General features: G+C 37.5%; 1 protein-coding gene across 17 annotated transcripts in view; it reads left to right on the top strand.

Annotated features, from left to right (window-relative positions):
- sls (sallimus) overlaps positions 1-17,847 on the top strand; it is a 959,631-nt gene that overhangs the window by 441,328 nt on the left and 500,456 nt on the right. For 16 of the 17 annotated variants that reach the window (XM_069830434.1, XM_069830438.1, XM_069830435.1 and 13 more), the window contains 6 exons: positions 2,504-2,750; positions 4,092-4,292; positions 5,500-5,709; positions 6,195-6,373; positions 7,101-11,459; positions 14,680-16,003. In XM_069830434.1, coding sequence (XP_069686535.1) covers positions 2,504-2,750; positions 4,092-4,292; positions 5,500-5,709; positions 6,195-6,373; positions 7,101-11,459; positions 14,680-16,003 — 6,520 coding nt within the window. The remainder of the gene's footprint in view (positions 1-2,503; positions 2,751-4,091; positions 4,293-5,499; positions 5,710-6,194; positions 6,374-7,100; positions 11,460-14,679; positions 16,004-17,847) is intronic. The other variant, XM_069830443.1, reaches the window with a different exon arrangement.

Raw genomic sequence — 17,847 nt, 5'->3', positions numbered from 1 at the left:
AATTATAATGATTTTCACTTGTGCTTGTACATAATAAAGGTTATGAGCGTAATAAAACTTGTGAGTTCCAGCTCTAGGTTTTTTGAAATCAAAGACTGAACTCTGATCCGTATAAGACGGCATAGAATGCAGCAGACACACTCGTCCGTGCTTGTTCTATTCTTAACTCGAACGAGTCGTCTTGTTTACATGAATCACTGCTCCCTGGAATTCTCGTTTCCACAAAACATAAACTTGAAGATTTTATTAGCTGCACCAAATGTGATTAGACAGGATGTGGAAGAAACGTCTTCCAACCATCACACACTCAATGCAACTTTCAATACTACCATAGAGTTCGCTAATAGGAGGGGATATTGACCCCTAAAACATCCGACAACATGTCACTCAAAATGTCTTCAAGATATGTTTCCCACAAGTAACATAATAATGCTCTTCCTCAATGTGGTAATGTAAAGTTTTGAATTATGCAAAAAATCAGAGTGGAACATTTTGTAATCATCATAATAACTGAATAGAATGCTTCTTTACGAAAATTGTTGTAGTGGTGGTAGTAACAGCGGTATTGGTAGACGTAATAATAACAGAATTGCAAGTTAATTTACGAAGAGTAAGTTAACATGAAATTTTAAAAGTCTGTATGTGATAAAAAATGTGTTCACTTTTCGACAAAATCCACAAAATGTATGGTGGTCCTATTATACAGGGTGAAACATAAGTAATGTCATTAATTTCAGGGGGTTATTTCTTGAGATATTTCAAATAAAAAAATTTTAATACAAGCTCTTTCCCTTTCCGAAGTATGTATGAAACATTTCATAGTGTTTTCTGGGAAAATCGTTGATTTAATTCCCAATATGCTCAGTCATTTAAAAGAGCAGTGAATTATGATAATGAAAGATTGAAAAATTTTAGTTTTGTCCTTTAGATGTGCAGAAATGTCACTTGAACAAATGTAACTTTTCGTTATGAAAAGGAATTTTAAAATGTTACATTTTTTCGGATCAAATTTCTGCATATGTAAAGGACGAAACTAAAATTCTTTCGATAATTTATTTTTATAATACACTGCTCTCCTAAATTGACAGAGCATATTGAGAATTAAATTAATGGCTTTCCGAAAACAAAGTATGGAATGTTTCATACAAAATAATTTGTATCTCAGAAAGGAAGCAGAAACGAGCAAAATTGTTTTAAACTTTTTTGTTTCAAATATCTCAAAGAATAACCCCCTGAAATTAATGACATTAGGCCTACTTACTGTTCACTCTGGCCTATATTAAAATGGTCTTAATACTACAAATGAGCCAGAATTCATCTCTGAAATCAGACTATAAACGATAGTTCTTATTCTCGTCCAGTACTCTTACGAAGACAAAATTATCAGAAGTCAGTTATTTCTTTGTATCTGAGTAAATTTATATGTTTATATTCTTCACATATTTGTAGGGCATTGTCTTTGTTGATTTATTTTCGCTCTTATTTACGGCTGCTGCAACATAAATGGTAGAAGAAAATGGATTGTGAAGACGTGATTTAGAGGTAAATTTTGTAATAATTATTCAATAGAATTTCTTATTTGTGTTTGGAATAAAATATATCGATTTGTTCTTACATTTTTCCATGCATGTCGAAATTAGACTGCTGGAAATTAATTCTAAAGGTTTATATAAAGAGGTAAATTGTGTAATGGCTTAGCCACTTATAAATTCGGTACATTAAAACTGATACATTAAAATTCTGTGAATTTGTATTGAGAAAAACTTCTGTTGTTATAGGTACCTACCAGTAGTAACATTAAGTCTGTATTTAAATAATTCATCTTGCTTTTCAAGAACTGCACCTCTTAGTTCGTACTATCTTCACTGTTGTGAAAAACTTTAATCACATGAATAGAATAGCAATCGAACTTTCTGGTTATGTGTTTAACATGGTGCAACAACACCACTGAAAAACATAAAAACAAATTACACACACTCAGAGTTAGAGAGAGGGAGACCTAAGCTATATCTATTTCCCTTCCTTGTTGGGAATCGAATCGAATTCTGTAGATCTGGTACACTACCAATTTCAGTAATACAAAGTCAAAATTATGTACTTAAGTTATTTACCTTAGAACAAAACGACACTAGAAATGTTTATTGTTATAAGCAGCGTATTATTTTATGTTAAGCATAAAGAACACTGTTAGCTTAACGTCACGTTGGCTTTATATGCCTGACATCCAGGTTCAAATCGTAACAAATCAAAACTGCAAAATGGCTAGTGTTTAGCCAAATATTTTCTGTTAACTTCCAGTTTTGACGTTCGAGAAAAACACAGGATAATTTTTTTCTGCTGCCCATGTGCATTTTCATCAGATTTATAGCACATTAATGATTATATTATTTTAGAGTGCTACCAATTCGATATTTACTTGAAATGTTCATATATTACCTAATTCCGAAATGTGTTATATTTACCAAAGATATGAGTCTCATATCTTTATGCTTCTTCTTTTAAGGTTCAGAGCCAGAAAACTCAGGAGTTTCACCAGCAAAATCAAGAAAAACCTGTAATTCACCAACAAACAATAATAAAAGTGCTGAATGGAGTTGCAAACCACCAAGAAACTGTAAAATCTACCTCTTCCACACCTGTGGCATCGCCAAAACCAACCAGGAAATCAGTGGCTCCGAGATTTGTCACACCCCTTAATGGCAAAATAGTAGACCAAGGAGCAGACGTAGTGTTGGATGGCATTCTTGATGGTAGGGTTGAAGTTGTTGTGGTTAACTGTATTCTAAACATTAGCTCTGTGCACTGAATTAAATCAAGAAACATTGCTTTCTCATTAGCCTATACTAAATATATAAAAAAGATTGTAGTTTGTATGTGTTGAATATGTTATTTGCTTATATTAGTTATTTATAAATGTATCATCAGTTCCTTTCAAACTACTGTTTATTATAGTAGAACTCTTTTAAAGACATTAGTTTGTATGACATCCCATCTCTAGCATCAGATATCCTGTTAGTACGGTACCAATTAATTGCCCATAAGGCACGTGCTTTTCTGTCTTACTTAATACAACATACATAAATACATCTACCTCTCTTGTCATTGAAGTAAAAATGTTCGTATGGACATGACTTCAAATCCAACAAGCCAATTATTTCCCGTTTCTATGTCACACTCTGAACTATGCTTTCATCTCATCTATACATAAAAAACCAGACAAGTATGTATGTATTCTACATTCAGCTGTTTGTCCGCACGTGACTTTGAAGGTGATTGTCTTGTGTATTGATATAGGTAATGCATTTTTTTTTAAATCTGGTCTCTGCTTTAGCCTTTAATGTTTTGTGCATAGAGATACAAACATACTATGCATAAAACACTCGTGATTCCTTTATTCGTTTTTATATAGCCTACTGTAATGACAAAATTATTTCTTCACATTTAAAAAATTGTGTAACTTAAAAATAAATGAATGAATGGACGAATGAATAAATGAAAGCCTACAAAGCAGTGATCAATTCATTGACTGGTCCAGGGAGAATTTCCTCCCCGTATCCCAGAATGTCCCCCACAAGATTTCAGACTTATACTATACAAATATAATTTATACAATATAATATTAAATTTGATATTATTTTCATTAGATAATTAGAATAAATTTTATGTAGATTTTCAGTTAGTTGTTTCCTTGAAAGTTGTCAATTGGCTTTAAGTGAAAGTGAAAAATGTGAACATGCAATTCCAGCTGTGTTACCAGTATCTTTATCTAGAGCTGTTAGAGGCAAGTCAATGAATAAAACGGTTGGACACGAAATCAAATATCAGAAACGATAGGAAACTAAATACGAGTATAATGGGTTGTATTTCAATCGTATTCAGATAATGCATTTTGTAAACTGTGTGAAATGCATTTCAGAAATGACCTCGAAGCTCTTTAAAATACAAGTGAGGTATTCATTCATGTTTCTATTATCTTTAAGTTTAAATAAAATGTTAAACATTACGTCTAGTTGTGTATTTACATTTAAGACACTGAAGTTGATTGATAGATTGTTGTACTCCGTCTTTCAACACAATTTTTCTTTGTACAGGTTACCCCCAGCCAACTGTCACCTGGTATAAAAATGGCCAAGAACTTAGCCCGAAGGATGGTTCTGTTATAATAACTTGGGAACTCAATCACGCCAGACTTGAACTGCGAAATGTTGGAGTGAAAGATGCAGGTCGTTACACGTGCAAGGCTGTCAATGACGTGGGTTCGGCCAGCAGCACAGCTGATGTAGTCGTTAAAAGTAAGATATCTGTATACATAAAAATGTTTTACAATCGTATTGTAGCTTTCATTTGATTATAAAATTCATAATAGAGATTGATATAGGCATATGCGATATTTTCCCACATCAAATAAACTAATATTTCATATTAAAACGACAGTAATTCCATTGTAAATACTTATACAGATATATTATATATACCTATTCCGTAAAGAAATAAAGGAAAAATAAATCATTAATAATGCAACACATAAATATTTCACAATTACAGGAATCCTATTAATCCCCTGTCACTTTCTCTTATACACTTCTACACTTTCTAAATTTTCTGAAAACATTTTGAAGGATGATAAAGAGCTTTGACACCTGGGAAATTCTTTGTAAGAAATTTGTGCATTTGTCGGGCAGAGTTATTATGTACATGGGGTTGGCCTAGTTGGCTCAGTTGGTATAGCGCTGGCCTTCTATGCCCAAGGTTGCGATTTCGATCTCGGGCCAGGTCGATGGCATTTAAGTGTGCTTAAATGCGACACGCTTATATGCGACAGGCTCATGTCAGTAGATTTACTGGCATATAAAAGAACTCCTGCAGGACAAAATTCCGGCACACCAGCGACGCTGATATGACCTCGGCAGTTGCAAGCGTCGTTAAATAAAACATAACATAACATGTACATGGGGAACATAAATACTCCCTTTTGAATAGTGAATCAAGGGACACGATCACCACAAAAGAAATTTTCCTTTACACTGACTGCCAGACCCAGCAGGGAAATTAACTCCATCCCATAGAGATTGTCCTGTCTCATGGTTGTCCTGTGTTATGATGTTGTCATCTCAGGTATTGATCTGTGCCAGCATACACAGTATGAGGCACGTAAGAAAAATTTGTAACAGCTGCTGGAGTAAATACAGTGTAGCATTAAGGAAATAAATGGCTATACTGTATTAACTGTAGACGTTATCTTCCTACGTAATTTAAAGTGTCTTTGCTATATGTTTGCTGTTTTTAAATCTTGCTTGGCTTTTACTATAGTTCAGGAAAGTAATTTTTATCTCTTACAATTTTAACTTTAATATGGTTCTATATAAATACTGTATCTCATTACTTTCGGATATAAATCACTGATTGCTGTACTTATTGATATGTAGAAAGTCGGATGTAATCTGTAACAATAACAGAGATACATTCTAATACATAATAAATTGCAAATTATGTCCACAGAAACTATTTTCCCACCTGTATTTGGTCGACGCTTGCAAGCTCAGATTGCAAAGGTTGGGGATCGAGTTTCAATGGATGTGGAGGTCACAGGGACTCCTGATCCTGTTGTAACGTGGTATAAAAACGATGAGCAGATCCTTGGAGCAGTTCCTGGGGGACCTTTCAGGACCAAGATACAGGGAAACAGCTACTCTCTTATTATTGAGAAAGGTAAGATTACAATATCTAGCTTTCAAGTTGTTCTTGGTTATATAAATAATTTTTTTGAAATTCTAAAACAGTGTTTATACCTAGATCATAAGAGTTCCTATCTTATTTTGCTCCATTATTTGCTGTAACAAATCGTGTTAGAACGAATCTTTGTTCATGTTTCTAATTACTGTAATTACTCTTAAATGAATTGTTAGACCAGATCGTGAACAACTTTCAGTTAAACCAGTTGATCCCTGGCTTGTCAGTATCTCTTATATAGTGAAGTGCTTTCGACAACTGAGCAGTTAAACATATAGTAGATACCGTATTTATTATTGATACTGATTTGTAAACAGGACAGTATTCTCTTAAAAATGATGTATCAAAAGTTTTGTATCAGCGACAAACAGAAACTGTTAGGCCTATATTTTATGCAATTTGGTCAATTTTAGAAATCTTGCTGTGAAAGTTTTACAGAGTTTGATTTATTGTATTTTTTCTAGCTGATACGAGTTACTCTGGGAAATATACTGTAAAAGCTGTGAATTCTGGAGGTGAAGCCCAATGTATTGCTGACTTCATTGTGGTGGAGCCAGAGCCTCTGAAGGAAGTGCGCACAGAACCAGACCTGCAAATGACGACGCATGTCGTGTTTAAGGACGTCAGAGAAGAAAAAGTGCAGGTAGAAATGCTAGTCAGAGTTTCTTTTGTATCTTACCGGTACTTTATGAAACATTGAAACGTTTTCTGCTTTATACATGCCTCACATAAGCCACAAAAGCTATATGACATTTTTTTAATATTGTTTATTTTATTTAAGTAAATTACATGGTATTTGATGATCTTTCCAAAATAAAATCTAAAATTGGGTATGATACTGGTATACTAAGAAGTTAAAATATGGAGAAGTTAAAGGATGTTTGAAACTGTACATGCAAAATCTATTTTAAGTTTTTGCTTTAAATATCATATTTAATTAATATTTTAATCACGTTTTTTAATGTATTTAATTTTAGTATTAGAATAGTTCAGTATCTTGTATCCTGTTTTTAATTATTTAATTTTTTTTTTTTTTCACACAAATAAGTTTTAAATTGTATTGAGAGAATAAATTCAGGATTTCACATGACTGATTTAAACAAATTATGTTACAAAACTATTTATTCTGGCATAAATATTATTGGGCTCATGCATTTTATTGCCATGCAATTAAGTAATATGAAGTAATTCGAAAATTTGTAAAAAAATTTATTTATAAGGTTTTTATTTCTACATATTAACTTATTTGGCTTTTCTCAAGAAAAAATCTTTTTATAAAGTCATAAAGTTATACACAAATAGAGCAGCTGACTCTGTTACAACATTTTAAATGCAATTAATGTCTAAATGTTTGATCCTGGAACGTGCAGCAACGCGAGCATCACCACCAAACATCATCTTCGAAAATTACAACAGAGCAGATTCATCTGGAGCCCCTTCAGCCAGAAACCAAAAAACCAAGCACCACAGACACCGGCACCTCCCCTATTTCCACATCTCCACTGAGAATCTCACCCTCCATTGGAAAACCGATCACCACTGAGTCAACAATAGTAACCGAGAGTATGACAACAGAGAAACACATGTCCATCAAGATGGAACGAACTCCCTCACCAGCATTCCAGAGACCCTCTGAGGAAACTCACGCCCCCAAAGAGGTGGTTCAGATACCAGTTCACATCGAAAAGAGACCAGAGCCAGCTCCTGCTCCTAAGAAACCAGAACCAACTCCAGTTCATAAGGAACCAGAACGATCTCCAGTTCATAAGATACCAGAACCAATACCGGCTCCTAAAGAACCAGAACCGAAAGAAGTGGAGATACCCATTGTGATCGAGGAACGAAAGTTCAAGAAAGAGGAAACAGCTGAAATAAAAGACACAAAAATTACTGAAGAACAACAGAAAATACCTGTGGAGGAGGAACAAGTTAAAAGAAATGAAGTTCAGAATGAGGACACTGGAGTTGAGAGTAGCTCTATTAGTAAGAAAAGTGCATTTGACTTCTTTGTATCGAAGTTAAGTGAAAAAGAAGACGTTTTTCCAAAGGAAAGGACTAGAGAACCAGAAAGCATAGCACTGAAAACATCAGTGAAGCAGAATGTTTCACAATTTGAAGAAATGCATATCAAGGAATCCGAGCAACCTCAACCGCATGCACCAGTGCAGGCTGAAATCCACACCATTCCTATAGTACACGAGAAAAGAAAGGTTGAAGAAAAGACAATACAACCTAAAGTTCCAGCCAGAGAATCACCGTCATTCTTTAAGAAAGAAGAGCACTCATCGTTCATTCAAAGTGAATTCCACAGAGATTCGCCAGATTCACAAAAATGGGAGTCTTCTCAAGTGAAATTCAACACATTTCCGTTAGACACATCAACAATGTCACAATTCCACAGCGAACATTCGAGCAGCATGAGGATAGAGAAACACATGAGCCAACACGTCATGCAGCATTCCACTTCCTCTCTAGAGGGATTCGACCTTCAACCCGAACCACCACCAGAAATAGGCTACATACCTAAAACAGAAGTGCCCCAGAAACTCCGCCTAGATATGTCAAGTCGGGTGAAGAAGCTGGAGGAGTCTCACAGGGTTCTGTCACCAGTAGAGATTCCTTCTGGAGCAGTAAAAATTTTCCCAACACCAATACGATCAGAAACTCCAACTTCTGAGAAATCTGAGCCTCAGTCAAAAGTTGAACCTGAATATCAACCAAAACCAATTAGCGAAGAACAAAAAGTTGTTACATCGCAGAAGAAAATGGAAATTGAAGAAGAGCTGATCAAGAAGGAAGTTATTGAGGAAGTGTCTGTTGAAAAGAAAGTGCATTTGCCAGGAACTGGAGACTGGACTTATCAACATCCTTCACCCACGGTGAAGAAATCATTATTGGAAGAGCATGCTCCAGTTACGCCTAGGCCTTGGTCACCTGCTCCACCTCCTGAACCCCTTTGGCGACCACTGACTCCAGTAGAGAAACCCAAAGAGCAACCTCCACCACCTAAGGTGCAACCATCACCACCACCTAAGGTACAACCACCATGGGTCTCAGATTCGGTAGAAAAGCCATATCAAACACCCACTACAAAGACAGATAAGCCATTGCGACCTACATCTCCAAGACCATCAGCGGAAGGTGTAGCAATGGAGAAACTGTGGGCTTCTCGCCGAACACCAGAACCAGAGGTCGTTGGCTTACCGGTTGCACCAATTCAAAGACCTGTATCACCTAAACCTTTACCAGTAGAGTCAACCGAGAAATTTGTATCTTCTTCCATCACCAAAACTTCATTTGAAGAAAAATCTATATCCACAGATATTAGACGTGCTGCATCTCCAAGGCCTTCGGCAGAAGGTGTGGCTATGGAGAAATTGTGGACCCCTCATAAACCGGCAGAACCTGAGCCTGTAATCACAAGACCTGTATCAACAGGACCGCAGAGCTTTGTGAAAGCCATGTCGCCTAAACCGTCTGTGGATGGGCTTGCAATGGATAAGATATGGGCGCACAAACATCCAGATTCTGCTTTGAAGAAGGCATGGCCTCCTCCACAGGCTGTGGAGGAGAAGCCAGTCATACCATGGGCTGTGAAAGGCAGCATTGATAAGACATGGCCCCCAGCTGACACAGTGAAGCAGGAAGTTGAAACAAAGGAGATTAAAGTGATACAACAAGAGGAGACAAAGAGGATTCACGTGGAGTTGGCAGCACCTAAAGAGCAACCACCACCACCTAAGGTGCAACCACCACCACCTAAAGTGCAACCACCTCCACCTCAGGTGCAACCACCACCACCTAAAGTGCAACCACCGCCACCTCAGGTGCAACCACCACCACCTCAGGTGCAACCACCATCACCTAAAGTGCAACCACCGCCACCTCAGGTGCAACCACCACCTAAAGTGCAACCACCACCACCTCAGGTGCAACCACAACCACCACCACCCCAGGTTCAGTCACAACCACCTAAGGTGCAACCACCGCCACCTAAGGTACAACCACCACCACCACCAAAGGTGCAACCACCACCACCTAAAGTGCAACCACCTGCACCTATGGTTGAACCTTTATTATCGGAAGTAAAGATGACAGATTACAGAAAAGAAAAAGAAGAAATTAGAAGTAGTAGCTTATATGTACAACCGACACCTGTGCCACCTCCAGCGAATGTCCAGCATTATGTTGCAGAGGCTAGAGTTGTCCACTCATCATCTCTGATGGAGAGTCAAATCCAGTCTACCACCACAACCACTGAACACATCGAAATGAAATCGGAACATTTAGAGGATTCAAAAACATATAGTTCCTCTATGCCAATGCCTAAAGAACCATCACCGCCTGTTGTAGAAGAAAAAGGCCTGAGACCATCAGAAGCAAGGAAAGCATGGCCCCCTGGACCTAAGGAAGAATTTGAATTTAAGGCACCAGCTGTGCTGAAGGGTGCTCCACCTAAGAGAGAAATAGTATACAGACCAGAACCACTGCCAGTTCAGGAATTGGTCTTAGATGATTTCTTAGAGCCTGGACCTCCTCCAGAAATTGGTTTTGCTCCTGCACCCCCAGTTGAACGTCGCCAGTCTTTCGTGGAAGCCATCGAGCAAGATCTACAAAAAGACTTAGAGAAAGAGCCATCGAGGCATTTGGTTGGAGCTGTGAGAACTATACCTCCACCTCCACCGAAGGAGAAGTCAGAACCACCACCATTGCCACCTAAAGAGAAAGCTATTCCTCCGCCTTTACCCCCAAAAGAGAAAGTTCCAGAAGTCAAGTCAGCTCCTAAAAAGGAAACAAAGAAACCAGTGACAAAAGAAAAGCCATTTGAGAGGTTTCCAGATCTGGAACCATTTCCGTTCAAACCTGAGGAGCCTAAACCCAAACCTGCAAAATGTCCGCCACCGCCCACCCCTTCAAAATTTATCAAAGGAGATTTTGGGAGCGACTATGAGAGTGACATAGACTCAGTGCATATCTCTGCAAAATGGAGACCATATGAAAGTGATACAGAGGAAGTACTGAGTTACAGAAGAGTGATTCCTCCGACGTTGAAACAGCCTAGGAGACCTAAATCAACAGAGCCAGATCCACTACCCCCATCTAAGTTTGATCAACCTCCCCAATTTGTCGGGCCTCCACGTCCGACAGTTGAAAAAGTGCAAATTAGTAAGAAAGAATCCAAAGAAATTAAGACTGAAGTCACAAAAGTTACTTCCAAAATTGAAACAAAAACTGAAAAAGTAAAAAAGCATCACCATCATCACGAATCAAAGAAGAAACATTCTCCTCCTGCACTGAAACCTGGATCACCTCCAATTTTCGTAGAACCTGCTACAGCTCCTGCACACGAAGAACAAAAGAAAAGCGAACCTGTAACCTCACCGAAAGCCAAACCAGATTCTCCAAAAATGAAGACAAAAACTACCCAAAGTGAGTTTCCTGAGAGTGGCTATATGGCCGACACTGATGAACCGCGAAATTTGAGGCAGCAGACAACCCATAAGTATTCTCACTTTAAGCATGAGGAATCCTCAAAAACAACCGTGCAACAGACAACTGTTGTCAGCGATAAAATTTCGCAACAAAGCTCGCAAGTGGTGCAGAAAATTGAGAAGCCAATTCCAATCAAACCCCATCCATCCCCTAAATTCCATCACAAACATTCAGATCATAAGTCTGAGAAGAAAGTCGTGGTGTCTTCAACAGCTGCTCCTTCAAAACCAAAGAAGGTGTGCAGAGTTGTGGCCATGTTTTGTAGTTTGAACAACCAATCTTCTCTTAAAAAAACTAATGCCCTTATTTGCTTACTTAATGTGTGAGTTTGTTTTTCGTAATTTGTATGCATGTTTCTAACTTATTTTCAGGGAGTTGTTACATAACGCTATTTGTAAGGTATTGTGTCCTAGCAAACATCAAAAATTCTTTTTTGCTTTCCATGAGAAAATATTATTTAATAATAGAGAGCGATGGAAAAAATCTGAACTTCAAAAGATAATATACTACTCCAATTCTGTTTACAAACAGCTCATAATTAAAGTAATGTTCTGACGATTTCAAACTTGAAGCAATTAAAGCAAAGTTATGACGACTTCAAACTTGAAGCAATTAAAGCAATATTATGACGACTTCAAACTTGAAGCAATTAAAGCGATGTTATGACGACTTCAGACTTGAAGCAATTAAAGCAATATTATGACGACTTCAAACTTGAAGCAATTAAAGCAAAGTTATGACGACTTCAAACTTGAAGCAATTAAAGCAGTATTATGACGACTTCAAACTTGAAGCAATTAAAGCGATGTTATGACGACTTCAAACTTGAATTCCCCATCACTGGTAAAAATAAAATAAAAATGTCTTCTTCTTTATCTTTTGTTGTAGGATTTGCATTCCGTTTATTCCTCAGTTCAGGCTTCTTCATCTAATGATGTACACTTGCTCTCCACACATCGTTTAAGTGTCCTTCCTCTTTTTCCATTGAAGGAAAGATCTTCTTTTCCTTCTCACTAGTCAATTTCCCTTCATTCTGTTGAAGTGTTCTTACCAAGATTTCCTTTTGTCTTTAATGAATTTAGTAATACTGGTATCTGGAATGTTATTATTTTCCATAATTTCTGTAATGTTTATTTTGTCAAATAATTTTTTCTTTGAACAATTATTATAATTTTCATTTCACAAGTACATACCATTTGTTAAGTTTTTTTCTGTATCTGCCCTGATCTCTGCTGCATATTATGTTAAAACTTGTCGACAGTACACGAATTATGCAACTGGTTAAACAGTTGAGGGTATCTTTTATTCATACTCGTTCTTCAATTTGATGAACATAGCACTATTTGCAACCACTATCGTTTAGTAATTGAAGTTCAAGAATCGTCATATATGAAGCACATGTCAGAGTTCAGTTTTACCTCTTACTAATATGTCGTTATTACATATAGGACATAAAAATGAAAACTTAAATTGACATTTTAAATTAAAATATGCAGTCTCACACTACATTCATTAAGTTAGGAACTTTATCTACACCATAGTGAATTTGGTGACTTCTTCATAATAGAGACGAGCTATGAAATCTCAAATAGCCTGTATGAACTATTAAGCAAAGCCTGCATGGTATAGTCAAAAAACAAGGTACAATAAAAATGTAAGGAAAAAGTTTTTGATGTCAGTGTAGATCTTCTCTTGAATCAATTAATAAATGAGCCCCTTAGATTCAAAGTGGTGTAAGTCACACTTACATAGTTTTGAGATATGAGGGCTTAAAGTTTAACAGCTGTAATCAATTCATTTTGTACAAGAATTTTTTTATTCTTAAATAAACTTGTTGAAAAAGGGCTAACTTAAATTTCTATTTAGTTCCAAGGAAAAAAATAACATTTTCAGGTAGTAAAATAATTTTTTTTTTTCACAGCCATGTGACTTACACCACCTTTCCTGAAATGGTTTAAGGGTAGTATGTTTTAGCAAAAAACGAATAGAAAGAAAACTTTTAATACAGAAAAGTCAATTTTTATTTTTTACAAGAATTATAGCAATAGTTTACTAATGTCTAAGAATGGCTAATCTTTGATCAACAAATTTTCACAATAAACAGTCCTAAAGGTTGACATCAGGGGTTATCGGGATCCATTTCACCATCTTCCAGTGGGCCAATGTCTCTGACGTTAGATGACGTTTGAAGACTGAAAAAATCCATGGCTTACAGGAGGGATGAAGGGGAATAGATCAAGCATGTCTTTTTTCTTTGCCGGTGTCACTGGCCGGGGTCCAGCATAAAGGCGATCAAGAACGATATTAGACAGGTTCACTACTCTACGGCCACGTCTCGCTGTTGGTGTTATGTCCAACTTAGAAAAAGGCATGTCATCCATCAGAGTTTCTTTGTAGAAAATGATGAAAGGGTCAGCTTTTGTGTATCTTAACCATTGAATCTTAAGCCAGTTCACAGGATTTTTTTCTTCATTAGTTTTCTTCTAGTGATTTGTTTTTCCAGGTTTTCTGTTGACAAGAAGTCTTCTGTTGTCATTAATGACAAATGGAAAGGATTTTTCTTCCTAGATTCAAGAATTATTTTTTGCCAGTCTTCAGGGCCGTAAATAATATTATGTTTCCCTTTGCTATAATTTTCAATGCTAGCAAAATCGGTGTCATTTGGCAGGTATGAGTGCCCACTCATCATAAATTTTTGGTCAATAACAGTGACCCTGCCAGCGGCTTCTGTCTGCAAAAACCTTAATAAAAGTAGAGCCATCTTAATATTTCTATTTTGGCCTGAGCATGTGTCACTATACATGACCACATGTTCTGCTGTATGTGCTCTGCATGTAATGTGATTAAGGGAAACCTGGTGTAAGTCCCAGTTACACCACTTTGGCTTGGAACAGAATAATGATTCTCTTGAGTGCTTAAACTTGTGCTGCACTCTATGGGAACTTACAAGTAAGCTAGGATTTGCTCCACTATTCCAGAAAATAGATTTTAATATGAAGAATCCATTTCTGGACTTAACTCAAAAATAAAAAAAAAAATGGACTTACACCACTTTGGATCTAAGGGGCTCGAATGTGTTTGATACTAACATATCCAATTTAATGTCCGTTTTAGATAGTGCAGGATAGAAAATAGAAGGCAAATGCATTAGCTTCCTAACATTGCTGATAATAGAATGTATTCAATTAAAGAAGCTAAAAATAGGACTTCCAGTTCATTACAGATAAGATTTTAATTATATTTCATGTCTTTGTATGCATACTTAACCAAGTAAAAGGTACGATGAAATTGTTTGTTGTAGAAATATTGCTTTGATATTTCCTTGAAACGTGAAATGGTAAAATAATTTCAAAATAAGTTTGTATTTATAACAACTAGAAGTGAGTGCTGAGTGATATGGTTTTATGAGTGTTGTTTTGTAATTTATCTTCAAAACTATAATATTTTCTATTTCAGGAAATTTCCACTTCCACAACACTGAAGGATGTGACACAGTCAACAACTCATATGTACAAGGAAGAGAGATCCTCAACTCTCGAGCCATTCCCATTCAAAGTAGAACCAGCACAGCCAACTGTGAAGCGTGTCGTAGGACCCCCTCCTCCAAGCCCTTCAAAATTTGTGAAAGGCGAATTCCGTGAGAGTGATTATGAAAGTGACTATGACAGCAGAATTCCCGCGAAATGGCGGCCATACGATTCTGACGCCGATGAACCCACCTACAAGCCTGTAAGACCCGTCCTGACTCCCAGTGGAAGTCGCATTCATTCTAGAGCATCAGTGGAAATGAGGACACCTACTCCACCAACTGAGTTCGACAACCCTCCTCAGTTTGGAGGGCCTCCAAGACCAAAATTTGAGCCAATAGAGAAGCCGGCACCTCCTGTAAAGCTAGATGACTTGAATCGAGTCCCAGATAGACCCCAGAAAGTGTTTAAACCCACCCCAGTGATTCCAAGAGCGCCTTCTCCTGTTGAAGTAATCGTAGCAACGCCTGCTGTGAAGGAACCGGACGTTGTCTTACAACCGGGAACACCACCTGAAATGGGTTATGCTCCTCCTCCTCCTAGAGTTACAAAGTTCCCAAATGCTACACAGATGGAGACATCGAAGGTTATGAAATTTGCAGAATCAACAGAACACAGCCACAGAGTCGTGAGCGTTCAACAAACCACGAGGGTCATCAAGTTTGGAGACCAGGAGAAGAAAACAGAACCGGAGCCGAAACTGGAACAGTTTCCTTTCAAGCCAGAACCAGAAAGACCACAGCGAAGAAGTGGACCACCTCCAACTACACCAAAGAAATTTATTCCAGCTGAATTTCGGGAGAGTGACTATGAGAGTGATTATGAAAGCATGCGGATTAAACCAAAATGGACTCCGGGTAACAGTGACACAGATGAGCCTCGCTACCGGAAAGTGAAGCCGCCACCCGTCACGAGGTCAGCCAGCGTGCCTGGCAAACCGTCAGGCCGCGTGCCTACCCCCATGGAGTTCGACACGGAACCCGTGGCTATGCCGAGCCCAGTCGTCGTGTCTGTGGAGCCGAAGACAAAGAAGACGACAATGACGACGACACTGGAAGTAGAGTCAGAGCAGAAGAGATTAAAGCGAGTGGAAGAGATGAGGAGGAGGTTCAGTGAGGGCACAACAACCTCAACACCACAAGTCCAGAAGACGATTGCCACAAAGAGGCAGATGTCTGCCTCAGATGCTCAGCAGACAATTATCCAGCCTGGGGAGCCTCCGGAGTTCGGGTTCGTGCCGGCTTCGGCTTCATGTGAGTAACACTGTAAAGTTTATTTCATAACTGTGCAGCGACCTTCATGTTATAAAGCATTTCTCATAACATAAAAATCGTATAACTGCCAGTACTCAGTATAATACTGATGCAACGGTTTTTACAGACATACCTTGCATCTTACAAAAGTGTTCCCATAAACACTGCCAATTTCTGAAAATGTCAACTATTTCGTCTACTGTGTGAAGATTATTCATACACATTCTATTGCTCCCATAAATGAAATTAAAAAGGATTTAAATCCGATGATTGAGATCTTCATAATTTTCAAATAACCGCTGACCATCAAATATCTTCCTTATCTCAATCAGTGACAAAATTGAAATATGTGCTGTTGTATTGTCCTGTACGAAGGTAGTGACAAGTTGTCTCTTTTTCTGTATTTTAATGAAGGACAGTGTTAATATGACATTGTCATATCTTTCAAAATTCAATTTTTCCTTGTGAAAATGGTCCTTATTATTCTACGTGCACTGATAGAACACCGAATTCCCATTTTCTCTTCTTTTGAGATAACCTCTTCTTGCCACTGATGTGCAAATTATATGTGTTGTAAAACTATGAACTAATATTTGTCATCTTCCCATCCATCCATTTATTCACTTACTTAGCTTTTTTCCTTTGTATGGAGAGGGCAGTCTTGAATTGACTTGTTGTGCCATACTACTCCTTTATTGGGAATGTTTATATATAATTCATGGCTGAGCTGTGTCGTGCTCTCTGTCGATTCAGCCATATAGGATTAAGTTCCTAGTGAAGTCCCATTAGAATGCCCTTTACCTTCCCCCAAAAGTATACTACCTCCTTAAAATGATGCCATCTGTATCCCAGATGCCGACACCATTTTAGTTAATCTTTTGTAATGATGATAATGAATATTGAAATGAGACAGTGGAATGATGGAGTGAAACGGGAGAATCCCGAGAAAAACATAAGGAACCTTGGCTTTGTCCATCACAAATACGACTCCGCCATCATCAGGAATCGAACCCAGGTTTATAGGTATCGTAAGCCAATTTTCTCGTAGTAAGTAACCAGCCTACTGCCGAGTAAGTCTGATGGTGGGGCTGTCACCACCAAGTTCTTAGACTGGCCTCCAGTGTGTATTAACTTCAACAAAGAGAGCTGCTTCCTCCACTTGTCAAGTTTACAAATAAGCATGTTTCAATTGGGAGCATTTATTGAAGTATTGAAAATTGTGAATTAACATAAGGTAATATCCAGGGAATGGATTCTTGGATTCTAAAAGCTAATATTCCACAGCTAACTATAATTGAGGGGCTGGATGCAAGAAGGGCATTTTAGAGGATGTGCCCTTTTTGAGTAAAACGCTTTATTGTATTCTCTGATCTGTTATGCATATGATCACCAAGTTGTAGTTCAATACTGTGATCATAGAGGTCAGGAGTACCCAAAATGTAAAGGCGTTCATAGGTAACATTATGACGGTTTGTATTTTCAACATCAATTTTCTCAAAACTTGCATTTGAGAGAAGTGGCTTCCTTGCACCCAACCCCTCAATTATAAACGAGCAAGTGATATCCTCATTCTGGTATAAATAATGCAGCTGGATTTGAAAGCAGTAGTCAATTGGAGTAAATTATGAAACTGTCCGCTGTTTAAGGGGAATATGAATGACCTATGCCACTAATACTAAATTTGCTAACTTCGTGACCCATTTACTAAAAAAATATTGTATGCAGCTTAATGAAACTTTTGCAGATGACTTATATATGCTTCATGAATTTAATTCTCTAGTTTTATTGAACTAAATATGCTAAGATTTATTACAGAATTTTTTTACATTTGTTTAATTTTTGTG

This window comes from Periplaneta americana, chromosome 7 (assembly GCF_040183065.1).
Source record: "Periplaneta americana isolate PAMFEO1 chromosome 7, P.americana_PAMFEO1_priV1, whole genome shotgun sequence".
NCBI classification, from domain to species: domain Eukaryota; kingdom Metazoa; phylum Arthropoda; class Insecta; order Blattodea; family Blattidae; genus Periplaneta; species Periplaneta americana.
This window is presented reverse-complemented; position numbering and strand designations above follow the sequence as displayed.